Genomic DNA, 26,988 nt, shown 5'->3' with positions numbered 1-26,988 from the left:
AGCTGTGGCTGCCCCATCCCTGGCAGTGTTCAAGGCCAGGTTGGACGGGGCTTGGAGCAACCTGCTCCAGTGGAAGGTGTCCCTGCCTGTGGCAGGGGGTTGGAACTGGATGAGCTTTAAGGTCCCTTCCAATCCAAACCATTCCATGATTCTGTAAGTATCCCGAGCAAGGGAACAGTAAAAAAAACGAGGCTTCACACTGCCCTGGCCTCTCCAGGAGACAGGAGGAGTGTTGGTAAGAAGAGGCACTGGAGCTCTGTAGCCCAGTCCCCTGTGGTAAATAGGACTGTCTGGGCACTAAGTCACATCCCTGTGGCACTGCACAGCTGAGCTCTGGGAACCATCAGGGATGGAGATCCCATCACCTGCTCCAGCACTGCGCTGGCCTCCTAGTAAAAAGGCTTTTCCTGATGGATGGTGATGCCCTCCTCCACTGGCACTTCATTAATCAGCTCCGTTTGCCAGGTTTCCCCAGCAGGACAGAATCAGGACAAGCAGGGCTGAGGAAAGCGCTTGCTCCACGTTTTGTGGCATTGCTCTTGGCAGGTAAGGGGGTAAAATCAGGGGTACGTGAGGGAGGATGCTGGCAGAGAGCACGGGTTGCTGCATAGGCACGGAGGCTGCGGTGCATGTGGGGAGAGTGAAGTGACATGTGACAGGAGGGAGTCAGTGATGGTTTTCAGGGCACATGCTGGGAGGTCTTGGAGCTGGAGCTGCTGCTTCAAAACAAGCCTCTTGAGCAGGATCCCTTTTGTCCTTCTGTCCTTCCCTTTGCCCTGGCTATTTATTTGGCACTACTGCTGCTGGGCGCATGGCTCCAGCTGCTGTTGCAGCGAGGGTTTTTGGAAGACAGAGATCTGCTCCTGTCCATTAGGAAAACCTTCCTGTGCTCCTCTCCCTTGACAAAAGCATTGCTCGCAGTAGCTCAGCCTCTCTGGCCAGTTGCTCTAGAAAAGTGTTAAAAAGGAGGCGACAGAAGGAGAAGGAAAGCTCACTTCATTTCCCACCCTAAACCCATATGGGTGGGACTAAAATCCCATGTGTGTGATGGGAGGATGACACCCGTGGGAGTCATGGGTGTGCCAGGGAGGATGCAGCCACATTACCGGTGGGAGAGGAGATGTTAAAAATGCAAATGGAGAGCCCAGAGTTGCAGGCAGGACAGGGGAGACAAGCAGGTCACAGGACAAAACTGATGCTGGACACAGCAAGGCAGGAGAGGGGAACAAATTTCATTTGGTCTGCTCCCAGGCAAGAAAGGCAAATGAGTAATGGAGGCCTGGAGGAGAGGCAGCAGAGAAAACGCAATAGGCAGACTCCCAGTCAAGACCAGCAAAGCTGGTTACCGTCAGTGAGTCCAGGATGTTTCTGGAAGCGTGGACTGAGCCAAGGGAAGGGCTGCAGCAGCCCACTGGAGCCTGCCCACATCCTGCCACAGAGTTTAATGTAGGGCAGTACTGGGCATCTCCTTTAATTCAAACCCGTCGCTTGCTTACTCTTTGCTGTCGGCTCAGCTGGGATCTTAGAGACTGCTTTGTGCAAATGCCATGCTCAGCTGCGCAGTGAATGTCCTGGGGGAATGGGTAATGAGCACGCAGGCAGCGAGGTAACACAGGTGTCCACATCCCTAAGTGTTGATGTGTGCAGTCTCATCCCAGCGAGGTGAGGGACCATGCCAGTGCTTCTTGCAACATTGACCTGGGGTTGAGATCAGGGCCAGAGGGGGAAAGACTGTAGGAAAAGACCTAAAACATGGGGCAAGAAACAAGACCCGAGGCTGCTTTGTGAACAACAAAGGAGAAAGCCAGCCGCAAGCCAAGCATGATATTTGAGAGGCTGACTGCCTCCACACATCCTCCTCTGCCCTCTGGCTCGCCATTGTCCGGTGTCAGCTCTCCGTAGGCGACTGCTGATGGAGCAGGGGCACGGCTGCCTTTGGAGGGAGGCTCGAGTGAGGACAACGGGGGGGGGGGGGGTCGGAGGTGCATATGGAAAGTAATGTCCTTTTTAAGGGGGGCAGCACCGGGGAGAGCATGAAAGCTATGCAAATATTACTAATAATAAACAAAAAAGCAGCAGCACAGGCACACTGGGCTGGTGCTGGGTTGGTTGATGATGGGAAACGGTGCCCGGCGGGACTTCAGCTTGTGGCGCTGGAGAAGGACCCCCCCAGTCTCGCTGCTCGCGGGCCGCGCACGCCGGAGTCCCGCTGGACCCGGCCGCGCTGCCCGCCCGTGCCCCATCCCTTTGCCTGGGCAGCCCCGAAACCGGCCGGACCGGACGCTCCTTCCCCCCCCACCGGTCCCCGGGCGAGAAGGGGCGGGGGCCGGGCCGGGCCGGGCGAGGAAAGGGAGGTTTTCGCCTTGTCCCCTCCTCTGCTCGCTCCGCCCGGGGCCGGGCGGCGGGGCGCGGGGAGCGTCTCTCCGGCCCCGCCGCATCCCCGCCGCAGCGGAAGCCGCACCCCCGCCGCCCGGGCCGCCCGGGCGCAGCCCCCGGCGCATCCCGCCCCCCCGGCGGGGCCCTGATTGGCGCCGGCGGCTTCGGCTCCCCCCCCCGCGACCCGCTCCCCGTCCCGCCGCCGCCATGAACCCGCTCTTGGGCCCCAACCTCTTCCTTCTGCCGCAGGAGCAGCAGGGGCTGCCGGGCCCCGAGCTGCCGCCGTCGCCCGCGGGCCGCCCCGCCGAGCCCCTCGGGGGAGAGCTAGCAGCCCCGCCACCCGCCGCTCCCTTTCCCGCGCCGCCCGCCGCCATGGCCCTCCGCAACGACTTGGGCTCCAACATCAGCGTCCTGAAGACGCTGAACCTGCGGTTCCGATGCTTCCTGGCCAAGGTCCATGAGCTGGAGCGGCGCAACCGGCAGCTGGAGAAGCAGCTGCAGCAGGCGCTGGAGGAGGGCGGCGGGAGCCGGGGCCGCGGACCCCCGCGCCGCGACCAGGCGGTGCAGACCGGCTTTATCGGCCCCATCCGCTCCCTGGGGCTGGGGCCGGCCCGGGCGCTGGGGTCCCCCGGCTGCCGCCCCGGCGCGCCCGCCCAGCCATCCCCCTTCCCGACCGCCTCCCGCTTCATGCCCGGCACCATCTGGTCCTTCTCGCAAGCCCGGCGGCTAGGCCCGGGGCCGGAGACCACCCTGGTGCAAGGGCCGGGGGTCTCCTGGGTCCACCCGGACGGGGTGGGCGTGCAGATCGACACCATCACCCCTGAGATCCGGGCGCTCTACAACGTGCTGGCCAAGGTGAAGAGGGAGCGCGACGAGTACAAGCGCAGGTGAGGAGGGGCAGCGGGAGCGAGGGGCCCGAGCTGCAGCCCCCGAGGGACCGAAACTATCGCCGGGAAGGCTGCGGGGCGCTACCCGGCGGGAGCCGGTGTGGGAGAAGCAGGCGAGGGGGAGAGTCAGCCCTGGTCTGGCTTCCCGGGAGCGCAGGCTCCAGGCTGTGAGAGGTAGGGTCCGATGGCAAAAACACACAGCCCTGAAAACATGTATCTATGCCCGGGTCTCCTCGCTTTCCTCCTGGTGTATGAACTCTGTCGGGATGGTCGCTGAGCCTTTTTCCATCTTACCGGCCCGGCACGAGGGACTAGAAATGCCTTTCCAAGCAGGGAAGAAATACCGTGACTCCAGGAGCTGGTGTTTTAAAGGGAAGGGGGTCTGGAAACACTAGTGAAGGAGGAGCAGCTGGAAAGTAGGTGAGGAAGGTGAATGTGCAGCAGCGAGCGGGTTTGGGTTGGAAAAGGCTGCTGGGGAGAAGCCTTGGGGTACATAGGAAGGCACCAAGAAGCCCCTCAGCAGGGTGGCTCCCCCAGGCCCTTCCTACCTCTAGTACTCTCCAGGGCAGTGCTTCAGCAGCAATGAGCGGTGTGGGAGCACCCCACTCCTCAGGGGCTTTCCTCCTGACCCAGAATAGCTGCGGCTTGGCACGTGCCTCGGAGAAGGGTGAAGCAGAATGCAAAGCTAATCTCTTGGCCGGTTCTTCTTTCCCGTGCCGGGCAGCCGCCACTCTCGCATCACTTCTGTTTCAACCCAGTTTCCAAAGCTGCTTCCAGATCCACACGTAGAATGAGATCAGGCAGGGGCTGGCGTCGCTGGGTCAGGGTGCGGGACAGAGTGAGACCGTTGCTGGCGACTACCCAAGTGACTGCTTTTTCAGAAGAGAAGTCACCTTAGGATGCTTTAGAAGCAAGTTGAAAGTAACCGATTATGTACCCAAAGGAGTGGTGTGCTCTACCTGCAGGAGCCACGCTGCTGACCTGTGCTTCACAGCCATGGGCTCTGATGCCAAGATCAAGGCCAGGGATCCATGATGACATCTTATGTCTGTGGCTTTATAAGGCTTTGGCTGAGTAGACTTGACTGTCAGACTCTCCAAAGGCACTGAGCAAGGCACATGGAAAGGAAGAGTTGGTATCTCTTCTTTCCTACCAATTGCTAAGGCCTTTTATCGTTAAGCCAGGGGTCAGGCTCCCTCTTCAGGGGCGGGCAGCTCTTCTTGCCTTGTGTTCTCAGACTGAATAGCAGAAAGCTTGAGCCAGCCTTTTGGCCAGGAGGGCTCAAGACTTAAAGCTGGAGGAGACCAAGTTGTGTTTTGTTGGTGATGCTCTGAGAGAGAGGGGAGCTTTTTGGAGTTGTCCCACTCTGTCAAGTGGGCTTTGGGAAGGCTTCAGGGGGGTGATGGAGAGAGCAGGGATGCTGGGGCAGGCAGTGGTGCACCACAAGCTGCTGCGGGCCAATGTTGTTGGTAGGATCTATTTTTGGACTGTGTTACCAGGAGCTGGGGAAAAGCAGACCCCACCCCCAGACCCTTTCCAGCACCGGGAACTTTCTGATGGGTTCAGCCAGGTCCCAAACAGGGGAATGGAACAGGAGGATCCCATTTCCACATGCTTCCCCATGCTGAGGGCTGACACTGGGGAGCAGACACTTCCCTGCCATGACTGGCTCTGACCTGGGACGGAGTGGCTGGTGTTATCCCTTTTCCACCTGCCTGGGAGCAGAGGGAAGAGGCCGTGTTAACACAAGACTTCCCGTTTCGCGGACCTATGGCTTGGGTGCTTGAGCTTGCGCTTCAGGGCAGTGTTGCCACCGTGCACCCCACAGCACTCAGAGCGGTGCCACAGAGGAGCTTCTTGTTGCATATGCAGGGATGGAATTCCAGTCTGGGATCTAGGAGAGGTGCAGGGGCAACAGGGTGGGACAAGAAGAGATGCAGCAGCAGGAGAAAGGCTCACAGGAGCTGTACTTGGGAGGAGTGGACTGTGCCTGGATGGCTTGCAGAGGGGCAAATGGTGCCTGTGAGTGTCATATAGACCTGCCAAGCACTGGGGATCTGAAAGTCTCATCAGGTTTGTGCTGTCTGCTACATCTGTATTCTCAAGTAGTTTCTATCTTGGATGCTACAAGGACATGCTGGAGGTGTGGGGCGAGTAGTGTTATGGCACAGTGTGTACGTCACAGGATGGTTTGGGTTGGAAGGGACCTTTGAAGATCATCTAATCCAGCCCCCTGCCATGGGGTTTCTCTAGATCAGGTTGCTCAAAGCCCTGACCTTGAACACTTCCTATAATGGGGCATTCACAATATGTAATGGGGCAACCTGCTTCAGTGTCTCGCCACCCTCATCATAAAAAATTCCTTATTTATGCCGCATCTAAATCTACCGTTTCAGTTTAAAACCATTGCCCCTTCTCCTGTCACTACAGGCCCTGGTAAAAAGTCTCCATCTTTCTGATAAGCCTTCTTTACATATTGAGAGGCTGCAAGAAGGTCTCGTTGATGTATTTACCCTCCGTGGAGGTGCACCAAGCTGCAGGGCATTCACCATTAAGATGAAGCTCAAACATAGTCCAGACATGGCCAGAGGGGGAAACTTAAGGTTCAAGTTCAGCTTCAAGCCCCAAATTCAAGCTTCAAGCATTCAAGCTTCAAGCTTGCCCCGCGGCACCGGCAGTGAGGCGCCCCAATGCCTTTTGCAGCAAATGGGGGTTTAAGGTTTAAGTGAACTTCTTGAGAGGACACACCTGGGGGAATGGGTAGCGGCTGTATGGACAGCACTGCATCTTGTCACGTCCCCTGCTTTAGGAGGCCTGCCCTGTAGCTGGCAAGAAGATGGCCGGGTATGTCTGCTGCTGGGACCCTCCTGCTCTCACTCTCTGCCTTCTCCCAGTGTGTCAGCCTTCAGGCAGGTTGTTGCTGTCTCGCAGCAGTTCAGGAAGGATGCGTGGGCTGGTGGCCGTGGGGTTGTGTGGGTCGCTCCTTGCTTCCAGCCGGAAGCGACCTGGCAGCACTGGGCAGCACAGTGGGTGCAGTGCTGCAGGCAGGTTATTATTAGGAGTGGTGCATTGCAGGAGGGAGCCAGGGAAGAAGGAGCCAGGCAGGAGGTGAGCAGGAGAGAGGTTTGGAACGGGTGGACGTGCAGATTCAGCACTGGCGGGGTGAATCGCTGCTGCTTCCCGCCTTTAAATCGGTGTTTATCTGATCTGTGCTTGTGTGAAATGAATTCTTCCAAGGATTAGTAGCTGTGCTTTACTTCCCCAGTCAGTGCGGGCTATTACAGAGACCCGGAGGGAGGCGGGGACCAAAAAAGGGAGGAAGTGCCACGCTGGGAAAGATGGTAAAAATTATTTCTTACGATGGAAGACGTTTTTCTCCCTGCGGACCGAGGCGTTGTTTGAACAGTTCCCATATAAGGGCAGTTCTAGGTTTTATCTTTCTCCTTCCCTCTCTCTTCATCTCCTTTTCCCCCAAAGGGATGGGAGCCCCTTTGACTCCCCTTTTATAGCTGCGGTGTGGAGCCAACACCAACAAGAGGACTGCATGCTTTGTCTTTGAGTTAGGAGCAGGGTTGCCAGCCTTAACAGCTTCGAAATTCAGAAGCTGGGATTCTCCCACATCATCAGCTGTGGGATACCCCGAGACATAACAAGTGGGAAGGCTTTTCATGCACTGTCTGGTCTCCTAGACCTTAGGATTTATTTTTCAGACTTGGTGTGAGTAAGCTAGAGGAGAGATATTTCACATCCTTGTGCAGGGTCACGGTGCCTGTGTTGGTGCTTGCAGGCATGAAATAGAACCTGGAGATCACAGCACAAGGCAGGGCCCAGCCCTGGTGGCTTTCCCAGAGAAATCCCACTTTGTTGGAGAAGCCTGGCTTTCCCAGAAGAGCAGGGAGCCGGGTGAGAATGCAGCAGCCCTGCCCTGTGTCACATTGCAGCGCACACGTCAGTGTTGTCTGCTCGATGAGAGAGTCATTTAGCAAAGAGCAGTACAGCCTAGTGGCCTCCCAGAAGGTGATGGACTGGGCCAACACCGCAGCATAGGCCAAAATGATGATCTCACACAGTTGAAATACAATAATTGCTAGGTGATGTATATAGCAAGGCCGGGCACCTTGAAGCTCAGTCTTTTGCAGAGCTGCAGAGCCTAATCCAGTGCCCGCCGGCCAACCTGGCACAAACTGGGACAGTCCATCCTGCTCCCTTGTAGGATGGAACAGTGTTCTTTAATCCAACCTGTTATGCAGCAGTACAGTCAAGGAGGCTTGTACCCTGTTCTGGATAGTGTGGCCTGGCGCAGGGCAGCCCTCTGCATTGGTACAGGCAGAAGAGCAGCCCTTCATTTTGGTGCACATCATGCTGCAGCATGGCTTGGTGTTAGGTTGGGGTTTGTACTTCTGAACAGCCTGAACTGCAGCACTGCAGCCATGCAAATGTGGTCCCAGATATGATGGAGATGGGGGCAACTCTGCTATGTCTGCAATCCTGTTATTGAGTGTCAGAGCTGAACCTAATATGACCCAAAGCTGAGGGGCTTAGGGCAGAGATAGAGAGGCTGGTGGGGATGTGCTGGGCCATGGGCCAGCCCCAGAGCGGCAGGGCATGCAGAGCAGCTGCTGCATGCAGCCTGTGGTTGGTGTCCCCAGCTCCCCCCATTGTGGAGCAGGCAGCCATTGGCCAGCCCCCAGCAGGGACAGGGGAGAGCTGGTGGGGCAGGGTTTGTGGCCAGGAGGGGGGCTGATGGGCTTGGCAGCTGCCGTCCTCTGCAAGCAGGCAGTGATGCATTCCTGGGCACGTTCTCCTTCCCATCATCACCCCCTCTTGGATAGCTTTGGGGTGAGCAGCTGCCGCTCCCTCCTCTCTCTTTGGCAAGGCTGGTGGGATTTGACCAGCGTGTATGTCTCCCTAGATGGGAAGAGGAGTACACGGTGCGTGTCCAGCTTCAGGACCGGGTGACTGAGCTGCAGGAGGTGAGCATCGCTGTCCCCCTCCTTCCCCTGCACCCCAGCTGCCCTGTGCCAACACTGATTTGCACATCTCCCTTTTTCCGGCGCAGGAAGCCCAGGAAGCTGAAGCCTGCCAGGAAGAGCTGGCCATGAAGGTGGAGCAGCTCAAGGCAGAGCTTGTTGTCTTCAAGGGACTGATGAGCAATGTGAGTCCCTAACCCCTCTCCGACCCAGCAGCAGTCTCTTACCCAAGTAGTGGGGCTGCAGAGAAAAGCAGTTCCTTGGTGGGACATGTCCAGCACAATGGTATTCTGGCAGGGTTGGTCCAGGGTGCAGCGAACAAAGTGGGGATGCAGATGGGGTGCTGCAACACAGGGGATAATGTGGAGATTGCTGTTTGCCTTGCCTAATGCTCCTACTTTGTCTCCCTCCCGCGGTGCTGTGGGTTCAGAACATCACGGAGCTGGACACCAAGATCCAGGAGAAGGCCATGAAGGTGGACATGGACATCTGCCGGCGCATTGACATCACTGCCAAGCTGTGCGACGTGGCACAGCAGCGAAACTGTGAGGACATGATCAAGATGTTTCAGGTGAGAAGCGTCTGCTGCTGCCCCAGGCTCAGCCACTGGCTCTGGGGAGGAGAGTTCCTGAAGGAGGTAGAAGAGACAACACCAGCCCCTGCTAGGGGAGACGCTTGGTCACCCTTGCTCCTTGCAGTCCCTTGCTCTCTGTCTCTCTTCGGAGGACCTGGTGAAAGGGCACAGAGAGGAGGTGGAAAGCTCCAAATGTTGCTTTGGGCACCGAGAGTCCCCTCAACCTCTTGCTGACCTGTTGCTCTGGGCCCGGGGATCCCGCAGTGGTAGGGGAGCAGCTGCAGGAGGGAGATGAGTTGCTTGAGTGTCTGTCTCTAACTCCATCTCTCTCCTTCCCCTTCCCCTCTCCGTCATCTTCTCTCTGTCTCTCTTCTCTGTCTCTGTCTCTTGTCTCTTTCTGGATGTCGCTGCCTTTCTGTCTCGCTCTCTTTGTCCTTACAGAAGCAATTGGTTAGTTCCATTCAGTTGGGAAAGTGTACAAATTTTAAACTTTGTGTAAATAAGGTCGGACTGTAAATACTGACATATGTCACCTTCTTCAGACTCTTGTCTTTTTTCCTGTTTCTGTCACTGTGTTTCCCTGTTTCTGTATGGGGCTGGTGGGTGATTTGAGTTTTTCTGCAATAAAGCCACATTGTTATTTTCTCATCAGAGTCATAGATCCCATCTTTAGTTGCTTAGTTTTAATTTTAGGAAATGCTAAAACCATGTTTTATCCATTGCACCATCTTTAACCTGATCATAATGAGCCCATCTCTCTCTTTCTCTCTTGCTTTTCTTCCTTCCTTTCTTCCTTTCTCTCTTTCTTTCTCTCTTTCCCTGCCTTTCTGTCCCTCCACCATTCCTTTCCCCTCCATCTCCTCCTGACTGCCTGCTCCCGACCTCGGACCCGGCCTCGTTTCTGTAGTCTCTGCACTTGTCTCCCGTTAAGGTCCCAGCCTCGGTGGGGCGGAAGCGGGAGCGCAAGCAGGTCAGCGACGAAGACACCTCACTGTCAGAGAGCGATGCCTCCCGAAAACCTGAAGAGGAAGAGGAGGACGAGACCACAGCCATGAGTATCAATGAGGAAATGCAGAGGATGCTGAACCAGCTGTGAGTGCGGCTCTTCCGCACCTCTGCCACCGGCGCAGAGCCAGGCTCCAGCACCAGGCTCCCCCCTGCTGCCTGGAATGGGGGGGTCAAGGAGGGCTGCTGCTCCTCTCACAGGGGAGGGTGAGATGGGAAATGCTGCTGCAGGGTGCATATACCCTATGCTCTGCAGCACAGTGGGACTAAACACCTAGGAGACCTGAGCCCACCCGTGCTGTGGGTGGAAGCTGGTCCAGCCCCCTTCCTCTTGCCCCCTTCCCAACTTTTGGGAGTCCCTGCCTGAATTTTCCAGGGCTTCTGACCAGCCCTTTCCCATTCCACTGTTGGGTTTGGGCACACTCAAGCTCACCCTGACCAGACCTCCAAGGGCTGCAGCCCTGCCTGTTAGTGGGGACGAGGCTTTCAGCACTGGTGCAGCCTTCTGCCTGCTGGGGTTTTGCTGCTGCATGCTGATACGCTGTTCCCTTGCCCCCAGGAGGGAATATGACTTTGAGGATGACTGTGACAGCCTCACGTGGGAGGAGACAGAAGAAACGCTGCTCCTCTGGGAGGACTTCTCCGGATACGCCATTGCAGCCGCAGAGGTGCAGGGGGAGGTAACAGTGGTGTCAGGTCCCCTCAGTGTGAATCAGCCTTGGGTTGGGAGACTCGGTCCTTCCTGAGCCTGGGAAGATGCTCCCTCAAAGACCAGACTTCAGAGCCTCCATCCCTTGCAGGCCTGTACAGATGCTTCCTCTCTACATCCCATCTTCTCCACGTGAATACGTTACTGCATCCGTGTGAAGGTCTCCTTGTTAGACAAACTGGGGATACGTAGCATGAAAGACGTGCTGAGGGCATGGCCCACATGTGAGGAGAGCCACAGCCTTCCCAGCAGAGAAAACCTCCTCTGGCTGGGCTGCTCTCTGGTGGGCTCTCCAGCCCACTGCCTGCTGTGCAGCAGCTCTGCCCAAACAGAGGCCTCGATGTCTGGCCAAATTCCTCACCATTTCACATCTTCGGCCTTCAGCACTCTCTATGGGATGTGTGGCTCTTGGGGGTGGTCTGTGCTCTCCAGAGCTGCTGGGCAGTGGCTGGGCTTGTTCTGATCTGACATGCTGACTGCCCTGCGTGGCAAATCCTGGGTCTCCCTACCCCATGTTGGCAGAACTGGCTTGTGCCTCATTTATACTACACTGCTTATGTTTTCCCAGTTCTTTCTCTGATATCTCTCTCTCTTGCCTTGGTTCCTCATGTTGGATGTTTCCGTGGCTCTAAACATGCCATCTCCTCCCTCCAACAGCAAGATGACAGCCTGGAAAAGGTGATCAAGGACACGGAGTCGTTGTTCAAGAGCCGTGAGAAGGAGTACCAGGAAACCATTGACCAAATAGAGGTAGGAGGAGGAAGTGGGGATGGCATGGCACAGAGGGGGATGGAGTGGAGTGAATGTCCAGGGAGGGAGACACCATGCTGGAGCTGGTGGTTCATGACGGGGGGCAGCAGCTTTGGGTCTGGCCATGCCCCCTGCCCTGCACCACACTGTGCTTTGGGCTTATCTCTGAACCATTTCCCTTGTGCAGCTGGAGCTGGCCACAGCCAAGAACGACATGAACCGCCACCTGCACGAGTACATGGAGATGTGCAGCATGAAGCGAGGCTTGGACGTGCAGATGGAGACTTGCCGGCGGCTCATCACCCAGTCTGGGGACCGGTGAGCTTCAGCGGGAGGGCCGGGATACCCGTGCTCTGGGCAAGGACTGGAGCCAGGGTGGTGGTGAGTGGGAGCTCCATAGGGTAATACTTGTGCCCTGCCCTGGTGTGGCACAGAGAGAGCGCAGTTCCCAGGGGCTGTTGGCTTCCTGGTGACCAGCGTCCACACAGGTCGTGGTGCCACCGCTGCAGAAGGTGGGTTGTGCACAGGAGTCAGTTTTGACAGCTGAAGCCATCTCATCTCTATCGCACCCAGCTGGTGAGAGGAGCTGCTGTTGTGCAGGGACATCATAAAAGTCCCCACAGGCATGTGGAGCCAGGGTGGCTCCAGGCAGGGGCTCTCTGTGGTGGGCTCTCACTGACCCCTATTCTCACATGCCTTGGTAGGGTCCTCCTCTGGGCAGACCCCTCCAGCACCAGCTCTGCTTCATGCTCTGGACCTCACTGATGGTGTCCTCTGGGACACCCTCACCAGCCTCTAAGGATTCCCACACATGCCCCACAGGAGTGAAAGAGACACTAAAGCTTCTCTCCTTGCTCTGGTGCCCCTTGCTCACAGCGAACTGGGTCCTTTTCCTCCCTCTGGTCAGTGCTGTGACTGTTGCCCTTTACTCTTCTCCACAGAAAGTCTCCTGCCTTCACCCCAGCCTCCAACAGCGAGTCAGCCCCGAACGAGGAGAGTGAGGAGTCTGACCGTGACCCTCCCAGTGACGCTTCCATCAGATAATGAGGGGAGGACCCGCTCTGTTGGACACCCTTCCTGGTACAGGGGTGCCTGAGCCATGCCTGAGAGAGACTGTCAGGGCCATGGAGCTGCTGGTAAACGTCTGTCGCCCAGGCTCACTCCCGTTTTGGGGAGCTTGGCAGATCCCGCACCCCCTTGCCACCAGATATCTCACAAATGGGAATAGCTAGATAGACCTGAGAGTCCTTGTTGGGGCTGCTCAGCCTCCAGCCCCTTCTCTGTTCCCTTTCCCTGCTATGGTTAAACCACGGTTTGGGCAGGGAGGCTCCAAATCTGCCACAGTGGCATTCGCCAGGACCTGTTCCCAGGTTCCTCCAGACCCACCTCCTCCGTCCTGGTACGCTTTGTCCTGCCCCCTGCCCTCCCTGCACCACATGGAGCCAAACAAGAGCCGTATCTTCCTGCAAACTGGACCTGACACTGGTGCCAACTGGACCGAGCCTGGGATGCTCTCTGTCCTTGCTGCTGGCCGGGTGCCTGGCTGGTCCCCGTGCCAAGCCGAGCACCCCAATCCCCCCCTGCCTCCTCCAGGGCAGGGGCTGAGCCCCGCTCATGGTGCACTTCGCTTTGCCGCACGTTGGCGGTGCGCTCATGTCTGTGTTACAGGGACAAGGGGTCATTAAATGGGACAGTTTCCTTTTCTACAGCTTGGCTGGGTGTGGGCTTTCCTTGTGCTGCGTGGCTTGAGGTTGGGGTTGTCCTCCACCGGACCCCCAAGCCCACGTCAGTGGGGGCCTCCTATGGGGTGTTCCTGGCCTTTGGGTGTGCTAGATGGGGCAAGATCCCTGTTCTGGGAGCCACTGGCTCTTGATGGGCCATGTGTAGCACTGGTGCTGCATTGGGTGCCTTATTCTTAACCAGTATCATCATTGACGCTGGGGCTGTGGGATTGAAAATGAAGCCAAATGTGTCTCATAACTTGTGGACCTTCCTCTCCCAGCACTTGGTCTCCTCTGCCACACCAGGGTATCAGTCCCAGAGCATCTTCTTGCTTGCCCCCAACCCCACATCCAAATTCTGTGTAACCACGGTGGGGTTTCCCCTGTCCCACCTTCTCTTCTGGCATTTGCCTGGCTGGGCCTTGCACATTCTCCTCTGGTGATGGGAGGCTGGGGTCTGGCAGGGTGGCAGGAGCGGGTGAACAGCCTGCCAAGAAGCAGTGTTCCGCAGGGCTGTTTGCTGACCTGGGCTGTACAGCCAAGGCAGGCAACAGTCCAGAGAAAAAAGCTTCTCTCAAGGTCCTGAAGAGAAGAGAAAGTAGATGACAGTGGAGGTTTTGGATCATCTCTAAGATTAGATAAGAAAGGTAAAATGAGGGCTGAGGGATGCAACAGTTTTATCTCTGTAGGTTTGGCTTGGGTAGCAAACACTGACGTGCACTTGAGCTGTAAGCACAGGCACATCCTCACACTGCAGTGCAGAGGGTTGGTGTTTGGGCAGGGTGAGGTTCTCTGCCTGTGCCTGCAAGACATGTTAAGGCATGTGCTGGCATTTGAGCATGGGCTAAGCTGGCTGGTTGCAGCCAGCATCGCGGTGAGGCAGGAGACATGAGGCCCTGCCCAGGGCAGGGCGCAGCTCCTGAGCGAAGGGCCTGCTGTGGCTGGGCTCCAACTCACAAGTGCCATCTTCATCTCGCAGGGGAGCCTTGGGGGCAGCAGGGTAGCCGCAGAAGTGTACTCCCTGCCCCATCTGTAAGAGACAGTGGGAGGTGAGGGCCTCTGCCCACCCTGAGACAGGGTCTTCATCTCCTCACCTCCCCTCCATGCCCCCTTGCCAACTGTTTCTGCTTCTTTCCCTCTTCCCTTTTTCTTCCTAAAGGAGCTAAAGCCAGAGGAAATACTGTAAACTGGCCTTTTCTTTTGAGTGGTGATGGCTCATGCACAGTAGATCAGAGATCACGTTCTGTCCTGCCTGAAGGATCTTCTAGTTCATGCAAATCCCCTCTCCAGTATGTGTCTTTGCAGCGTCTTCTGTTCTTTCTCTGCTGTGGAAATCTCTGTGAGTGGCTGGCTAAGCCTGCCTTCCCCTGTGCATAACCCATGACATGTACCTTGGCCTCTGAGTACTTCTTAAGAAACCCACAGGACTATAGAACATGTTCCCTGAGAGATTTCAAGTGTGAAGCACAGAAGGACTGACTGGTGCTGCCAGATGCCTGTGTACCAAGACACATGTGGACCCCAGCCCTACACTGCTCATCAGGGCTTCATTTGCAGTGAAGCTGAGACCTACTCCACCCATGTATTCTCCGTACTATCAGCAATAGGCTCAGATCCCCAACCACTGTGACAGCCCCTGACATCTCACTGCAGGGCCTGCAATGCTGATCCTTTGCCTCAGCAATTTCTCAGCATGAGAAGCACAGCCCAAGGCCCCCAGTACTAGATCATCTCTCCTCCATCTACCTGTCCATCAGTGGTGACCCCATATCTTTGAGGAGATGTGAACCTTCCATCTGTTCTCTGTGGGCTCCTCTTCATTCCTGGGGGAGTATCTAGCCTACTTTTCTCCACCAGGAGCCCTGCTGGGAACCATGGAGCCTAAGAACTGCTCAGCACTGTGTTGCTTCTCACATCCCTAACCTCATCCCTTTTCCAGGATGCTTCTTGGCAATCTCTGCTCAGGAAGCAGTATCAGAAGAAATCGTCTAGCAGAGACCCAGGTCATGGCTGCTTGATGTTTCTGAACACTTCCTGGTCTGTATTCATCTCACAGGCAATAATTGTATCTCATTTCCCCTTAGGCTCTAGCCCATTCAGAAATGTTTGTTTGGCCTAGGCTTTCTGAAAGACGTGGTTGCAGGGGCAGCTTGGGCGTGGATGGAGCGGGCCTTTTCCTATTCTTGATCAAGATGATAAATTGATGAAATGAACTTTGGAGGAGTGGGACAGTTACTCTTTCCAGCTGACCGTGCTCACCCACGAGCATGTTGCAGCTGAGTCTTACATGGTCCTTAGTGCACCAGCACAGACCCTGGCACGCAGGGGACTAAGTCCTGTCTCACTTGGTGTACGTACGTTAATGTTTACTGCTCAAGTACAGTCCATGCATTGATGTCTTACTGAATGGGGTTAAATGGCAGGATGCATCCAGGCCATCCCTCTGTCAGCATCCGTCTTTGGACTGTGGCTGCTGCCGTTGACCTCCATGATTGTTTGTCCAAGACCATCTGTACAGAATTCCTTCTCTCTGGACTGGCAGTGAGGTCTTCCCACTGAATATTTAGGCAGGGTGATTCAGCTTCCCCACCTTACAGAAGGCCATGTTGGTGGAGACTTACTCGAGCAGTCTGGAGCCATGCTGGTGATTGTTCTGGCTTCTCTCTCTACAGCACTTGGACCATTGTGTGTAGGTGAGGACGAGCACAGCTTCTGTATCAGCAGTGGGAGTGGCACAAAAACCCCTCCCTTGAGGCAAGAGCTGTCCCTGGGCTGGGACAGACCCACTTGTGAGCATCCTGCCTCCACAAGGCGCTGAGGGAGACAAATCAGCCTTTGAGCTGGGGGTGAGAGACACAGTTTGCTGCCATGGCCACTGTGCTCCATGCCCCGTGCTGAGATCAGCCTCTTGGCAACGGATGTCAGACTGTGCCAGGCATTTTGCAGAAGTGAGCCCTGGCTCCCTGCTGAATGCGTTTCTGATCCCGTGGATGCAGAGTGGCCTTCCCTGTCCCTTCGCTACTGAAGCTCCCTAGGACTCATCTGAAAGGTTAACTCTCATTCTCAGAGGCCATCTATGGCAGGATAGCTTTGAGACCAGCCCCACTGAGTTTGTAGATGAAGACTATCAGATCTTCCCAGAGGGGATGGGAAGTATCACACTGCTTATACCTCATCATGTGGATGTGGAATGTTCTCAGTGGCTGTAGAGAGGGTTCAAGTCAGACTAACTACTAAGTAGCCCAGATCTTATTCCCTGTATTGAGCAAGCATGCTCCCTGCCTTCACTCAGTCTTGGTTCCCATCTATTTTAGATCATATCTCAGAACTGTAAGAGTCTGACTTGTCCATCCACTCAGTTAAGGTCCTGTATTTTCCACCCAGCACCTTTCCACTGAAGGTGCTGTTCCACATGACTCAGTTTTGTGTGAGTTAGCTTTTCCCTGTTCCAGGATTCCTTAGGTGGGCCTAAATGTGATGCTGACAGCCTCTGCTGGAGCAACTTTTGCTTCCCTGGTAAACTGTTTGTTATTCTGTTTATCCTGTTTCTTAAGCAAGAGGTAGGAGAGATCAGAGCTGCATAGAAAGTTGTTCTTATTTCTAGCTTTGAGCTGCGAGATTGGCTTTCCTAAGCCTTGTACCTCTGCTACAAAGCTTAATTTGTTCTCAAGAAGGCCATATTCTTTCTGGTTTGTGCTGTCTCAGGTACCTGTGGCACAGAGTGTCCCAGAACTTGCACATGATGAAAGATGTCACATACTCTGGTTACAGGCAAGAAGCTGTCCTTTTGAGAGGTCAGAATTAGCGCAGAACACAGTGGAGTGTTGTGTCCTTGGAGGTGCACCTGGATGATGCATTCGGCAAGCCTCTATGCATGGTAAGTAACACTGTGAGCAGCAGTAAGACAGCATGGAGAACTGAGCGTGCTACAGACAGCTTTAAGGAAGCCCAGTCACTGCGGAAAATCCTCCTATGAGATCGTGAGAGGTGTTTTAGGTGTGAATTTTCTGAATGCTTGGGACACTTTCTCTTAAGATGGGAACAAGGAGAGGATGCTGTAGGTCCTCTGGCAGCGGGGGTTACAGGTTTCCAGCTTGGAGAACAGCTGTAAGAGCTGGGAAGGTTCTAAGGTAACGCTGTGGAAAAGGAGTTCAAGCAGCCACCAAAAGGTATCACCGTCATGCTGGACCAATATCACGGTAGACGGGAAGAGGCAGCGTTTTCACCTTCAACAGCAGACTGCATCTGATCTGAAGAGGGTGGAAATGGAAGTTCTCAGGGTAGGAGCAAATGTGGGTAATTGGTATTTTTAATGTTCACAGCCACATCACGGAAGTGCCAGCTCACCAGTCTGACTTGTTGGGTAAAGGTGGAATGGGCAAGAACAATTGTGAACTGGGGTTGCAGCCTGTGCTAAAAATCAGAGCCCCACAAATATGCTCTGACATACAGTTGTGTCAAGGCACTGAAGGGTCTTTCATATACATCTGAATTCCTACACAAAAGGTGGTGACTTGTTTTCTAAGTGCCTCTCTGCTTTGTGTGAAAAGGCAAATTACATTGTCATGGAAGTCTTTGGCTGGGGGTACTGGAAAATATGCTGTGCTGTGGAGTTGCTTATCAACTTAGAAATGATGGCATGCCCAAGTAAGGCAATGACAGATGAAGACTGGGTTGGGATTGATGCTTGCCTAAAAGACAAGGGATCAACTGAGAAACAAATCAAGATATCACCCAGGACAAAATGCCATAACAGAGTATTGCATGGTGTTATTTAGCCATTTCTTACAGTGAAGTTAAGGGAAGTATTGAAAAATGGAGATCTTTGGAAAGCAGAGCATTTTTCCAGTTATCCAAAAAGCTGTGAGTTAGTCCACATGAGAAGATAGCAGTCAGTAAACTACTTCTGGAATAAGTGGCCATGTGACAATAGTACTTAGAAAAAAAGAATAATAAAACCAATAAAGGCTGACCCTACTTAGTAATAATAAACCTTGTAACAACTGTACCAAGTGTGGCTGGGGAAAAAAGGAATAGAGGGACAAAATAATTAAGCTGTCTAAAACAAGGTCTTCAGCTACTCATATCACCTCAAGGAAAAAAACTCACAATAGCTGCATGTCCAAGGACACTAACAAGTTGTTCTAGTTATATTTAAGAAAAAAAAGCAATCCCAGCAGTAATATAAACCTGTTGACTTAGGTGAAACTGGAAAAAATATCAAAATGAGGCATAAAAAAGGGGAAGTACTCACCAGCTATGTCTGTTCTGTATTTGGAAAGAATGTGGTCAGAGGGGAATGATGAAGCACTTTGCAGGCCATTAGCAATTAAGGAGGATCCTTGACAGGATCTTCTCGGAATAAACCCTTCCACATTTCCAGGCACAGGTGACCTAGAGCATGCTAATGCAGAGGTGCAGGGGGTGCTATAGGGGTGAAAAGGCTCCTCACAAAGGCTGAGGCTGCTTGAGGTAAGTGATGCTGGCGAAAAAGCAGAGAGCTGTTGTTGTGCTCCTGCAAACGGTGTTTTGCAAAGCACTAACCGCAGTGGTGCTGAGAAAGCTTTGGCTGCTGCAATCCGTGGTTTGCTGGTGTTGGTTTCTAAATGCATTGGGGAAGGCAGTTATAAAAAGACTGAGTGGACGGGTGAGCAAGTGACGTCAGTGATGGGTCTGACAGGCCACGTATGAAAACCAATGAGAAACCAGTGGAGGGGGAAGGAGGAGGGTGGAAATCATGAAGGAATGGGAAAAATCTGCACAGATTTGTGGAGGGAGAAGGAATTGACAGACAAAACTGAGACTGTTTTTGATGCGTGGAAATGATACAGGCTCAAAAGGAGTAAATATCTCAGTCCAAAATGCCAAGAAGCATTAAAATGTATTTTTATATAAAGTGTGAATATACATATATATATGTAGCCAATGTTTAAGATGTGCATAGATACCTCTAAGAGCAAAATATACTAGTGACTAACCATGCCCTGTACAACAGGAGGGCTCACAAGCACCCTCATGTGACTTCTCAGCCAGATGCTGAAGCTGGTGACATATTCAAGCATTGGTGTGCTTTGCATCACAAATCAGAGTAAGTGAAGCAAAAACTCCTCACTGTGATTCCAGGCTGGAGAAAAATGCTTTGAGAGGGAAAATTTTAGTTATTTTGCTCCTTAAAAACATAAAAGGCAAGCAAGCATTTTTGTCCAGTGCATAAAGTTACTTCATGATGATGGGCTAGATGGCAGCTTAGTCAGGCTCAGAAAGACATATTATAGGCATCTGAGGAGATGGAGAAGCTGGAGGCTATGTGCATTCAGTGAGATTTCAAGTATCTGCTTGGGGTCCAGCACCTGAACCAGCAACTCAGTAACTAAAAACCTGGAGATTACAAACTACCTATGGCTTTTTTGTGTCCAAAGGCTTAGAGCAAGGCCAGAAAAGGTTGCTTACTTGTTCTAGGGAGAGTCAGGCACCTTTCCAATGTCAGTTGTCTCCCCCATTACATGTATTACTTTTCATTTAGCAACCTAGAATTTCACCCACCATTTTAATAACCCAGTCACAAGATCCTTCTGCACCTTTCCACAGGCTGATTCAATGTTGAATGGCCTGCATCATTTTGCACAAACAACAAGCCTCGGCAGCCCGTGCTCTAAATTGTTCTGAAGGTGTTGAACAGAAATAACCCTGGGGCAGGTGTCTTCAGACACTGTCCGCTCGCACCTTCTCAATCACCATCAGCCTTGCCACTTGTTTTCAGCCTGGAGAGGGTGGTTTTCCCTGTTCTGGGGCAGTTCAGGTCCTTTGAAAGGCTTTGCCAGTCTGTTTCTTCCTAAATCCAGTTGCTTTTCATCGCATGTGTGTGGGGGGCTGATGCAAGAGGTGAATTACTTATAGCACACACTTACCTATTCATCCATCTCATGCTGGAGACCGCATCTGGATCTGGCACCTGGTACTGAGGATTTGCTGCCCTTCATGTCCTCAAGTCCTGATGGTTCAGTTTGCAGCAGTGGCTTTGTCTCATTGCTGCTGAAGAAAATCTCTTTCTGGAAATAACCCAAAAGCTCCTGTAATGGCAGAAGATCAGTTTTACTCTTCTGCCATGGCCTTATCTTCCCTAATCACTCCCATACAGCTTTTTGGCAGCTTTCTTGTCTCCTCCATGCATTCCAAGATACATTTGAAAGAGGTTTTCATACTACCTTTTCTATTTGTCCCAGTTTCCTAAAAAGTCTGCCTTTTTTGGCTCTTAAAGTGTAATTTGCTAGTATTTATGAGTTTTTCTGCTATATTCATTTGACTACAGCTTTTTGACAGCTGCCTTTTCAAAGCTTATGCAAAATAACCCAGTACTGCTGTTCCTTCTAGGAACATCTAATTGAGAATAACTCCCTCAAGAAGATGACGTTTCTATAGTAAGATAATATTAAGTTGGCTGTCCTGTAGTAAGGAATTACATTCAGCTCAGAAGAGTAAACAACACGTTATTTGCCCAAAGGTAGGTGGCTTGTTTTTGACGAAGTGCTGTGAGTCCTGCCAGTGCCCACAGGGGTGTTTGAGTACCCCGAGTTTAAGTCATGAACCTGCATTTTGCGAATGGCATCCGATACAAAGGAGCTTGGAACATGATCAAGATGTTTTTCTTATGCAACTGTGCAATATATTCACTTGTGTCACAGTCTGTCCTACCAGAGACCTGTATTTCCCCTTCCTTGCACAGGTCATGTCAAGTGCTTTGCTCAAAGACTCACTTAATTCAGAAGGGGACAGAGTATGTTTTAAATGTCCGAGACTTCTTTTGCTGTCCTTCTACAGTCACCATTTTTTTTACATTTTGATGTGATTTTCACTACATGGCATCTTAATGCTGAAATTTCATGCTGGCATCTTGAGAAGAAGGTGGTCCGAGGACAACTAGCTGGGGGAGCAATGGTACGGTAGCATGTAAAAGTGCAAATGGACTATAATGTGTCTAAACATTCAAAGATACTATAAAAGGGAATGTTCCTGTAACACCACCGCTAATTGCTGCAGCATCACTTGAATTTCCTCTGTCTTATAAAAACCAGAAAACAAAGGTGCAGCTTACCACCCCTAGAAATGGCTGGCTGCCCATCGGAGACGTTGTCCCTTGGGTCAGCCAGAGAGCTGCGTGTCAACACAGCCCTGCAAAGGCTTGAACCCATCTCCCAGGCACTTTCCTCTCCTCTTCCAGGGGCCAAGCACCAGCACAGCGATCCCTGGTGCCTGGCCTATGGAAGAAGGGCTTTTGGCCAGGATCTGTGTCTTTCTGTACCTTCCCCTTGCAAGGTGTTCATAAACCAGGATGGACTCTGGCTGGTCGCAGCTGCTCCTGAAGCCAGTTTGTCTGAGCAGGGTGGCACAATTGCTTTTAGTTCCTTTGCTGACCAAGAGCCTCTTTACGTCTGCCTGAGTGCCAGCCTTCCCTCACCAAGCATTTCTACCAGTTTTCCTTAGAAATGCTTTCAGAATAAGCCTAGAGCTCCCCTACTTAGCAGAAAACTCTTCTCCAGTGAGAGAAGCAGCTGCCACAGCAGATCTCCCATCTTTACCCAATGCCATCTGCAGTCATAGAGCTCAGCTTTTCAAATTAACAAAGAGAAGATTTTTAGGACAGGACTGCACATTCTTGGACAGTCTGGTCACTGAGCTAGCTTTTCCATCTGTCCAGAGGGGCCTTGCTGTGGTGCCATCTGCAGGCACAGTGTCTGGATGTAAAATGAGGAGTTAAGGGAAGAGCTCTGCTTTTTTAGGAGCTTACATGAGAGAGGAAACCAAGCCCTCCAGGCAGTCCAAAGGCTGCCTGACTTGTTTGCCACGATTGCCCTCACTGTTTCAGTACAAGAGCAACTGTGATTCCTGGCTCGCCTCACAGAGGTACCCTATCAGTTTTCCAAGGATTTCAAGCAAGACTGTAAATCAGCTGAAATAGTATTTTAAAAGCAAATCGAACCTTTATCTGAGACCTTCCCAGCAATTGGTTTGAGAGCATGTATTCTTCCTCTAGCCCCCCAGGTTGTATGAATTTTCTCATTCCCACAGCAATTTGATCTCAAGTTCGATAGGGTTGTTGTTAAATAACAAGAGTTCTTTGCTTTAAGTGAAGTTCTAGGCAGCCTTATCTTGCTTAGGAAACAAACATAAGGCTTTTTCGAGGAAAAACGTGGCTCATAGAAATGCTCCTACTTTAAACCCAGTTCAAAATATCTTTGTTATACATGGGAAAACAGGCAGCCCACCCCCCCCCCAAGGTGTTTAGTAACCTCTCTGCACCTCCAGATTACCAAGCAAGGCGCTCCTTGGCATGCACACAAGTATGCAGGCAGCAGCACACAGCACATCCATTCAGAGCACCCAAGCGCAGCAATCAAGGACAGGATGGGACCAACCCAAGACTCATTTGTAAGCCTAAGAGGGCTGCAGGTTACACCTCTCCCCAGCAGAAACCAAATTGCACTGGGAGGGCTGCCTCCAGTTAGCCCCAGCATCAGGCAGCTCCCATTTAACTCCAGAGTTACCTAAAGCTCCTGCAGGGCCACTTACAGAGTAAGCTAGGTATTACTGCTGATCTAGGGCTAGCAAGCTGCTCAGAGCCCCAGCTGCTGTACAGAGGCAGGCTATTCAACCTTTTCCTCTTTGCAAAGCAGCTTTGAGTCATTGCCCTGTAGTCCAGTAAACATGTAATTTTTACACAGCCCAGCCGATGGAGATAAGCGGCTCTGGGAAACTATGTCCAACATATCCTCATCCTGACAGTTTAAGTCCTCCAGCTTAAGTCTTTGCTCCAGGTCAGGGTCTAAAGCAGTTGGGGTCCAGACAAGAGCTCCAACCCTGACTGCCAAGGAGAGGACAACACATCACAGCCGAGACAGTAAATTGAGCTGCTAAAAATGGAGCACCACATGATTTTATGCAGCACATCACTTATCTACCCTAGCGCTCCCAGAACACTCAGCCTCTGCCCAGCAGTGTTCATGCTTCCTGGGGAAGGTTACACAGTCCCTGTCAAAGGGCTGACACTTACCTTGCAGAGATTTGCTGCTCAGGAGCTTAACTGCAACTGCCCCTCCTTACGCATAGAATTAAGCCAGAATTAAGACCAGCTTCCACCATGGTAACACTGGCTGCTGACACGTCCCTAGGCAGCCATTTCCTCTAGGACAAGCTGATTCATTTGAAGAGGTAGAAGCAAATGAACAATCCTGCTTCTAGGATTTCTGCAAAAGCAGAGGGAAGGAAAAGAAAGAATTCCTGCTTCTTGTGCCCCTTTGCCAAACCAAATGCAAAAAAGTTACCTGCTCAGCACTTCATTCTGCATACATGCCTCAGACAAGCAAATCCAGAGCTAGAAGGTGGATGGAGCAGCAGAGCTGCCTTTCATTCTACTACACAGCAGCCTGGTGAGCACAGCACTGCACCACACCTTATTTTAGCTGAGGGGCAGAAAAGTCTTGCTCTCACATCTGGCAGAGGTAGCTCCACCAGTCTGCATACCACAGCTCTGCTCTCTGCAGCCCAGCACTCAGGGCCGATAGGCTCTTGGCTGCTCTTTTCAAGTCAGGTAGCCCAGGTTGTGCTATGCCTATGCATGATCTAAGCTGTCCAAAGCAACTCTTAAGGCATTTGCTTGTCTCCATTGCCTAGATTTACCAGAGTGTCCATGCAACACTGCTTCAAAGGAGCTGGCCCAGCCTTTGCAGCCAGGCTGGGAGAGCAAGCATGTAAAACTTACTCACTGAACATCCCCCACTCCCACTTTCTCCCATTTTCCACAGACAGACAAGGCATTTCAGATGGTGATCACTTTTATTGATGTAAGGTGGTACACAAACAGATCAGTTTCTATCAGCCTCTCCACCTCCCCCAGGCTCTGGGAGAAGTTGGAGGAGTGGGGGAGACAAGGGAACAGAACTGGCCTCTCACTGCAGGATGCAGAGCTAAGCAGTGGTGAAGAAGGGCAGGGGCTCCAACGCAGGAGAATCCTGCTTCCCTAGGCAGCAGGGGGGCTGTGTGTTTGGCTCACTCCTTGGATTCCATGTGGACCATCAAGTCCACAACACGGTTGCTGTATCCATACTCATTATCATACCTAGGGACAAACAGAAGTGCTGTCAAGACTGACACATTTCTTGAATACCTTCTTCCTCCTCCGTTCCCGTTCCTCTGCTCCATCCTACACAACTGAACCAGGCAATTTCCCATCCACTTCCAGGAAACTCAGCAGTAGGCATCCCTTCCACGCTCCAGGAGGTGAGAGCAGTATAGTTTTGGATAACAAGCAATCTCACTCCAGTGTTACACACTGGAGCCACCCTCCTCAGCAGGGGTCTTATGCACCCACCACCATCCAGCAGTGATGAACAGAACACAAGCCTGTGACTTGTCTGTGCCAGCTCCTACCCCCCAGTTTCCCCACACCACCCCCAGGCTTTGCCTACCAGGAAACCAGCTTGACGAAATGGTCGTTCAGTGCAATGCCAGCACCCGCATCAAAGGTGGAGGAATGGCTGTCACCATTGAAGTCACAGGAGACAACCTGGAACAGAGGGAAGTTGTAACACATATTAATTGTTACCCACAGCCAGAAGTTACCAAACTAGGATCCCAGCAAGACTGGTGGCATCAGAAAAATGATGTAACCACCAGTACCACAGGACAAGACATGAAGAGTTACTTACCTGGTCCTCTGTGTATGCCAGGATGCCCTTCAGGGGCCCTTCAGCAGCAGCCTTCACTACCCTCTTAATGTCATCATACTTAGCCTGGAAAGAGACAAATTTAAGATGGTCAGGTCCCACCTGCAGAAAACATCCACCAGAGGCGGGAAGGAGACAATACATGGAAGCACCATGCCAGGTGCTGTTTTCACAAAGATCACATCTTGGGGACAAGATGGATGCAGAGAGGGCAGAGTTTAGAAGAAGCAGGGGCAGCTCAGGTTTTCAGAGCCTTGTCCATATCACTTACTGGTTTTTCCAGACGGCAGGTCAGGTCCACAACAGAGACATTAGGGGTTGGCACACGGAAAGCCATTCCGGTAAGTTTCCTGTGACAGACACAAGTCAGCAGGGAACAGCAGCCAGCACACCTCTGCCAGCCCTCCATGCTGCTAGGAAGGGTTCAGAGCTGGCCAGGCACTGCCTGCCTCCTCCTGACACCAAAGGGACAACACTCACCCATTGAGCTCAGGGATGACTTTTCCCACAGCCTTAGCAGCCCCAGTAGATGCTGGGATAATGTTCTGGGCAGCACCTCTGCCATCCCTCCACAGCTTCCCAGAGGGCCCATCCACTGTCTTCTGTGTGGCTGTGATGGCATGGACAGTGGTCTGGGAAGAAAGCACAGGAATAAGAACACAGGCAACAGTCTCCAGAAAAAGCATCCAAAGGACACAGGGAGTATAGATGCTTTCCCTCTCATGTGAGGGGAGCTGTGGATAGGGCACTCTTCTCAGCAGCAAGCTTCAGACCTACCATAAGACCCTCCACGATGCCAAAGTTGTCATGGATGACCTTGGCCAAGGGTGCCAGGCAGTTAGTAGTGCAAGAGGCATTGCTGGGTTGGAGAGAAAAAAAGCACATCAACTAGAGACAACACATCTACAGAGACAAGACAAGACCCCAGGCCAAAGAGCATCTTTCTCCTTACCTGACAATTTTCAGAGATTTGTCATACTTTTCATGGTTGACACCCATCACAAACATGGGAGCATCAGCAGAGGGGGCAGAGATGATAACACGCTTAGCGCCACCCTTCAGGTGAGCCTGGAAGAAAAAATAAAAAGATTAGGTAACTCAGAATACCTCCAACAGCTCACTTCTACCACACAACCTCCCCTCCCTCCCAGCCCCATTTTGAGCAACAGTGATGCATCCCACAGGCAGAAACAGCAGTATCCCTTCTTCTGTGTGCTACTGTGATACACTTACCCCAGCCTTCTCCATAGTGGTGAAGACACCAGTAGACTCCACAACATATTCAGCACCAGCATCTGCCCACTTGATGTTGCTGGGGTCACGCCTGAGGAGCGACAAAACTGTAAGAGCTGCTCTGCACAATACCCGGGTTTGCTCTCCAGGGGGGGGAAGAGGGAGACAGATACTTACTCCTGGAAGATGGTGATGGCATTCCCATTAATCACAAGCTTCCCATTCTCAGCCTTAACAGTGCCCCGGAAGTGACCATGAGTAGAGTCATATTTGAACATGTAAACCTAGCAAGGAGAGATAGAGAGGAAAAGTCAGGCACGCTAGCTGCCATCTCAGCTTCCCACCTCCACAGTGACCTTGTCTAACCACTGCGCTGAAGCTCCCAGCTCTGTGTCCTCTACCTCACACCCGGTTTTCCCAGGAAGCTACTAGAACAGAGCCAGAGGAGCCCTACTCAGAAAGGCCCAGAGGGGGCACTGCAAAGCAACTCACCATGTAGTTCAGATCAATGAAGGGATCGTTAATGGCCACCACTTGGACTTTGCCAGACAGAACGGCAGCCCGGGTGACCAGGCGGCCGATGCGGCCAAATCTGGGGAGAGATAGACACGGATGAGAGAGAGCAACAGGGAACCTGCTGGGCCGGGCATGACCCACTGCCTTCCCGCAGCATGATCCGCTCTTCCCTGCCCTGCAGGTCAGCAGGGAGTCAGGCAGCTGTGTCCAAAGGCCGATGCATCTCAGTTAAAGATTAAGATCAACCCCCGCACCAAAAAGGTCAAGCGCTAAATTTACTGAGGGCCCCGGGGATCCGGTTACTCCTCAGCCCAGGGGGATCAGGCACACTCCCGGAACCACCACCGACACACGATCCATCGGACGACCTTTCTGCAGGAGGCTGAAGCCCTCCGGTGGGGTGCAGGGACCCCCGGGAGGGAGGGGGGGGGGAGCTGGGGCAGACGGGCAGCGGCTGCGCTTCCGGGGTGAGTCACCCCGAACCCGCATGGAAGTGACTCAGCAGCCGCTGCACCCCAGCCCCTCCA

General features: G+C 52.8%; 2 protein-coding genes across 7 annotated transcripts; one reads left to right on the top strand and one right to left on the bottom strand.

Moving 5' to 3' along the window:
- Positions 1-2,399: 2,399 nt before the first annotated feature.
- Positions 2,400-12,979, top strand: IFFO1 (intermediate filament family orphan 1). Of its 6 annotated transcripts, XM_062617251.1 has the most exons (10): positions 2,401-3,263; positions 8,176-8,236; positions 8,323-8,418; positions 8,664-8,804; positions 9,249-9,311; positions 9,715-9,899; positions 10,372-10,492; positions 11,179-11,271; positions 11,459-11,589; positions 12,213-12,979. In XM_062617251.1, the coding sequence occupies exons 1-10, from the start codon at positions 2,584-2,586 to the stop codon at positions 12,313-12,315; spliced, it is 1,674 nt and encodes a 557-aa protein (XP_062473235.1). In that variant the 5' UTR covers positions 2,401-2,583; the 3' UTR covers positions 12,316-12,979. The 6 variants fall into 6 exon arrangements, with proteins under 6 accessions (XP_062473209.1, XP_062473235.1, XP_062473217.1 ...); XM_062617225.1 differs by lacking the exon at positions 9,249-9,311 and having other exon boundaries at positions 2,400-3,263; positions 8,664-8,813; positions 10,372-10,480; XM_062617233.1 differs by lacking the exon at positions 9,249-9,311 and having other exon boundaries at positions 8,664-8,813; positions 9,739-9,899.
- Positions 12,980-23,803: 10,824 nt separating this feature from the next.
- Positions 23,804-26,689, bottom strand: GAPDH (glyceraldehyde-3-phosphate dehydrogenase; the record flags this gene model as incomplete). The annotated part of the gene is made up of 10 exons (XM_062617201.1): positions 23,804-24,105; positions 24,455-24,552; positions 24,695-24,778; positions 24,984-25,062; positions 25,193-25,344; positions 25,490-25,571; positions 25,665-25,780; positions 25,946-26,036; positions 26,123-26,229; positions 26,438-26,689. Coding segments are annotated over 10 exons (1,131 nt in total), but the record flags the coding sequence as incomplete, so codon positions are not given.
- Between the last annotated feature and the right edge of the window lie 299 nt (positions 26,690-26,988).

This window comes from Pezoporus occidentalis, unplaced genomic scaffold, assembly GCF_034315485.1.
Source record: "Pezoporus occidentalis ecotype Australia unplaced genomic scaffold, CSIRO_AGI_Poc_V1 ctg104, whole genome shotgun sequence".
NCBI lineage: Eukaryota > Metazoa > Chordata > Aves > Psittaciformes > Psittacidae > Pezoporus > Pezoporus occidentalis.
The sequence above is the reverse complement of the archived record's forward strand: the minus strand, read 5'-3'. Positions and strand labels throughout refer to the sequence as shown.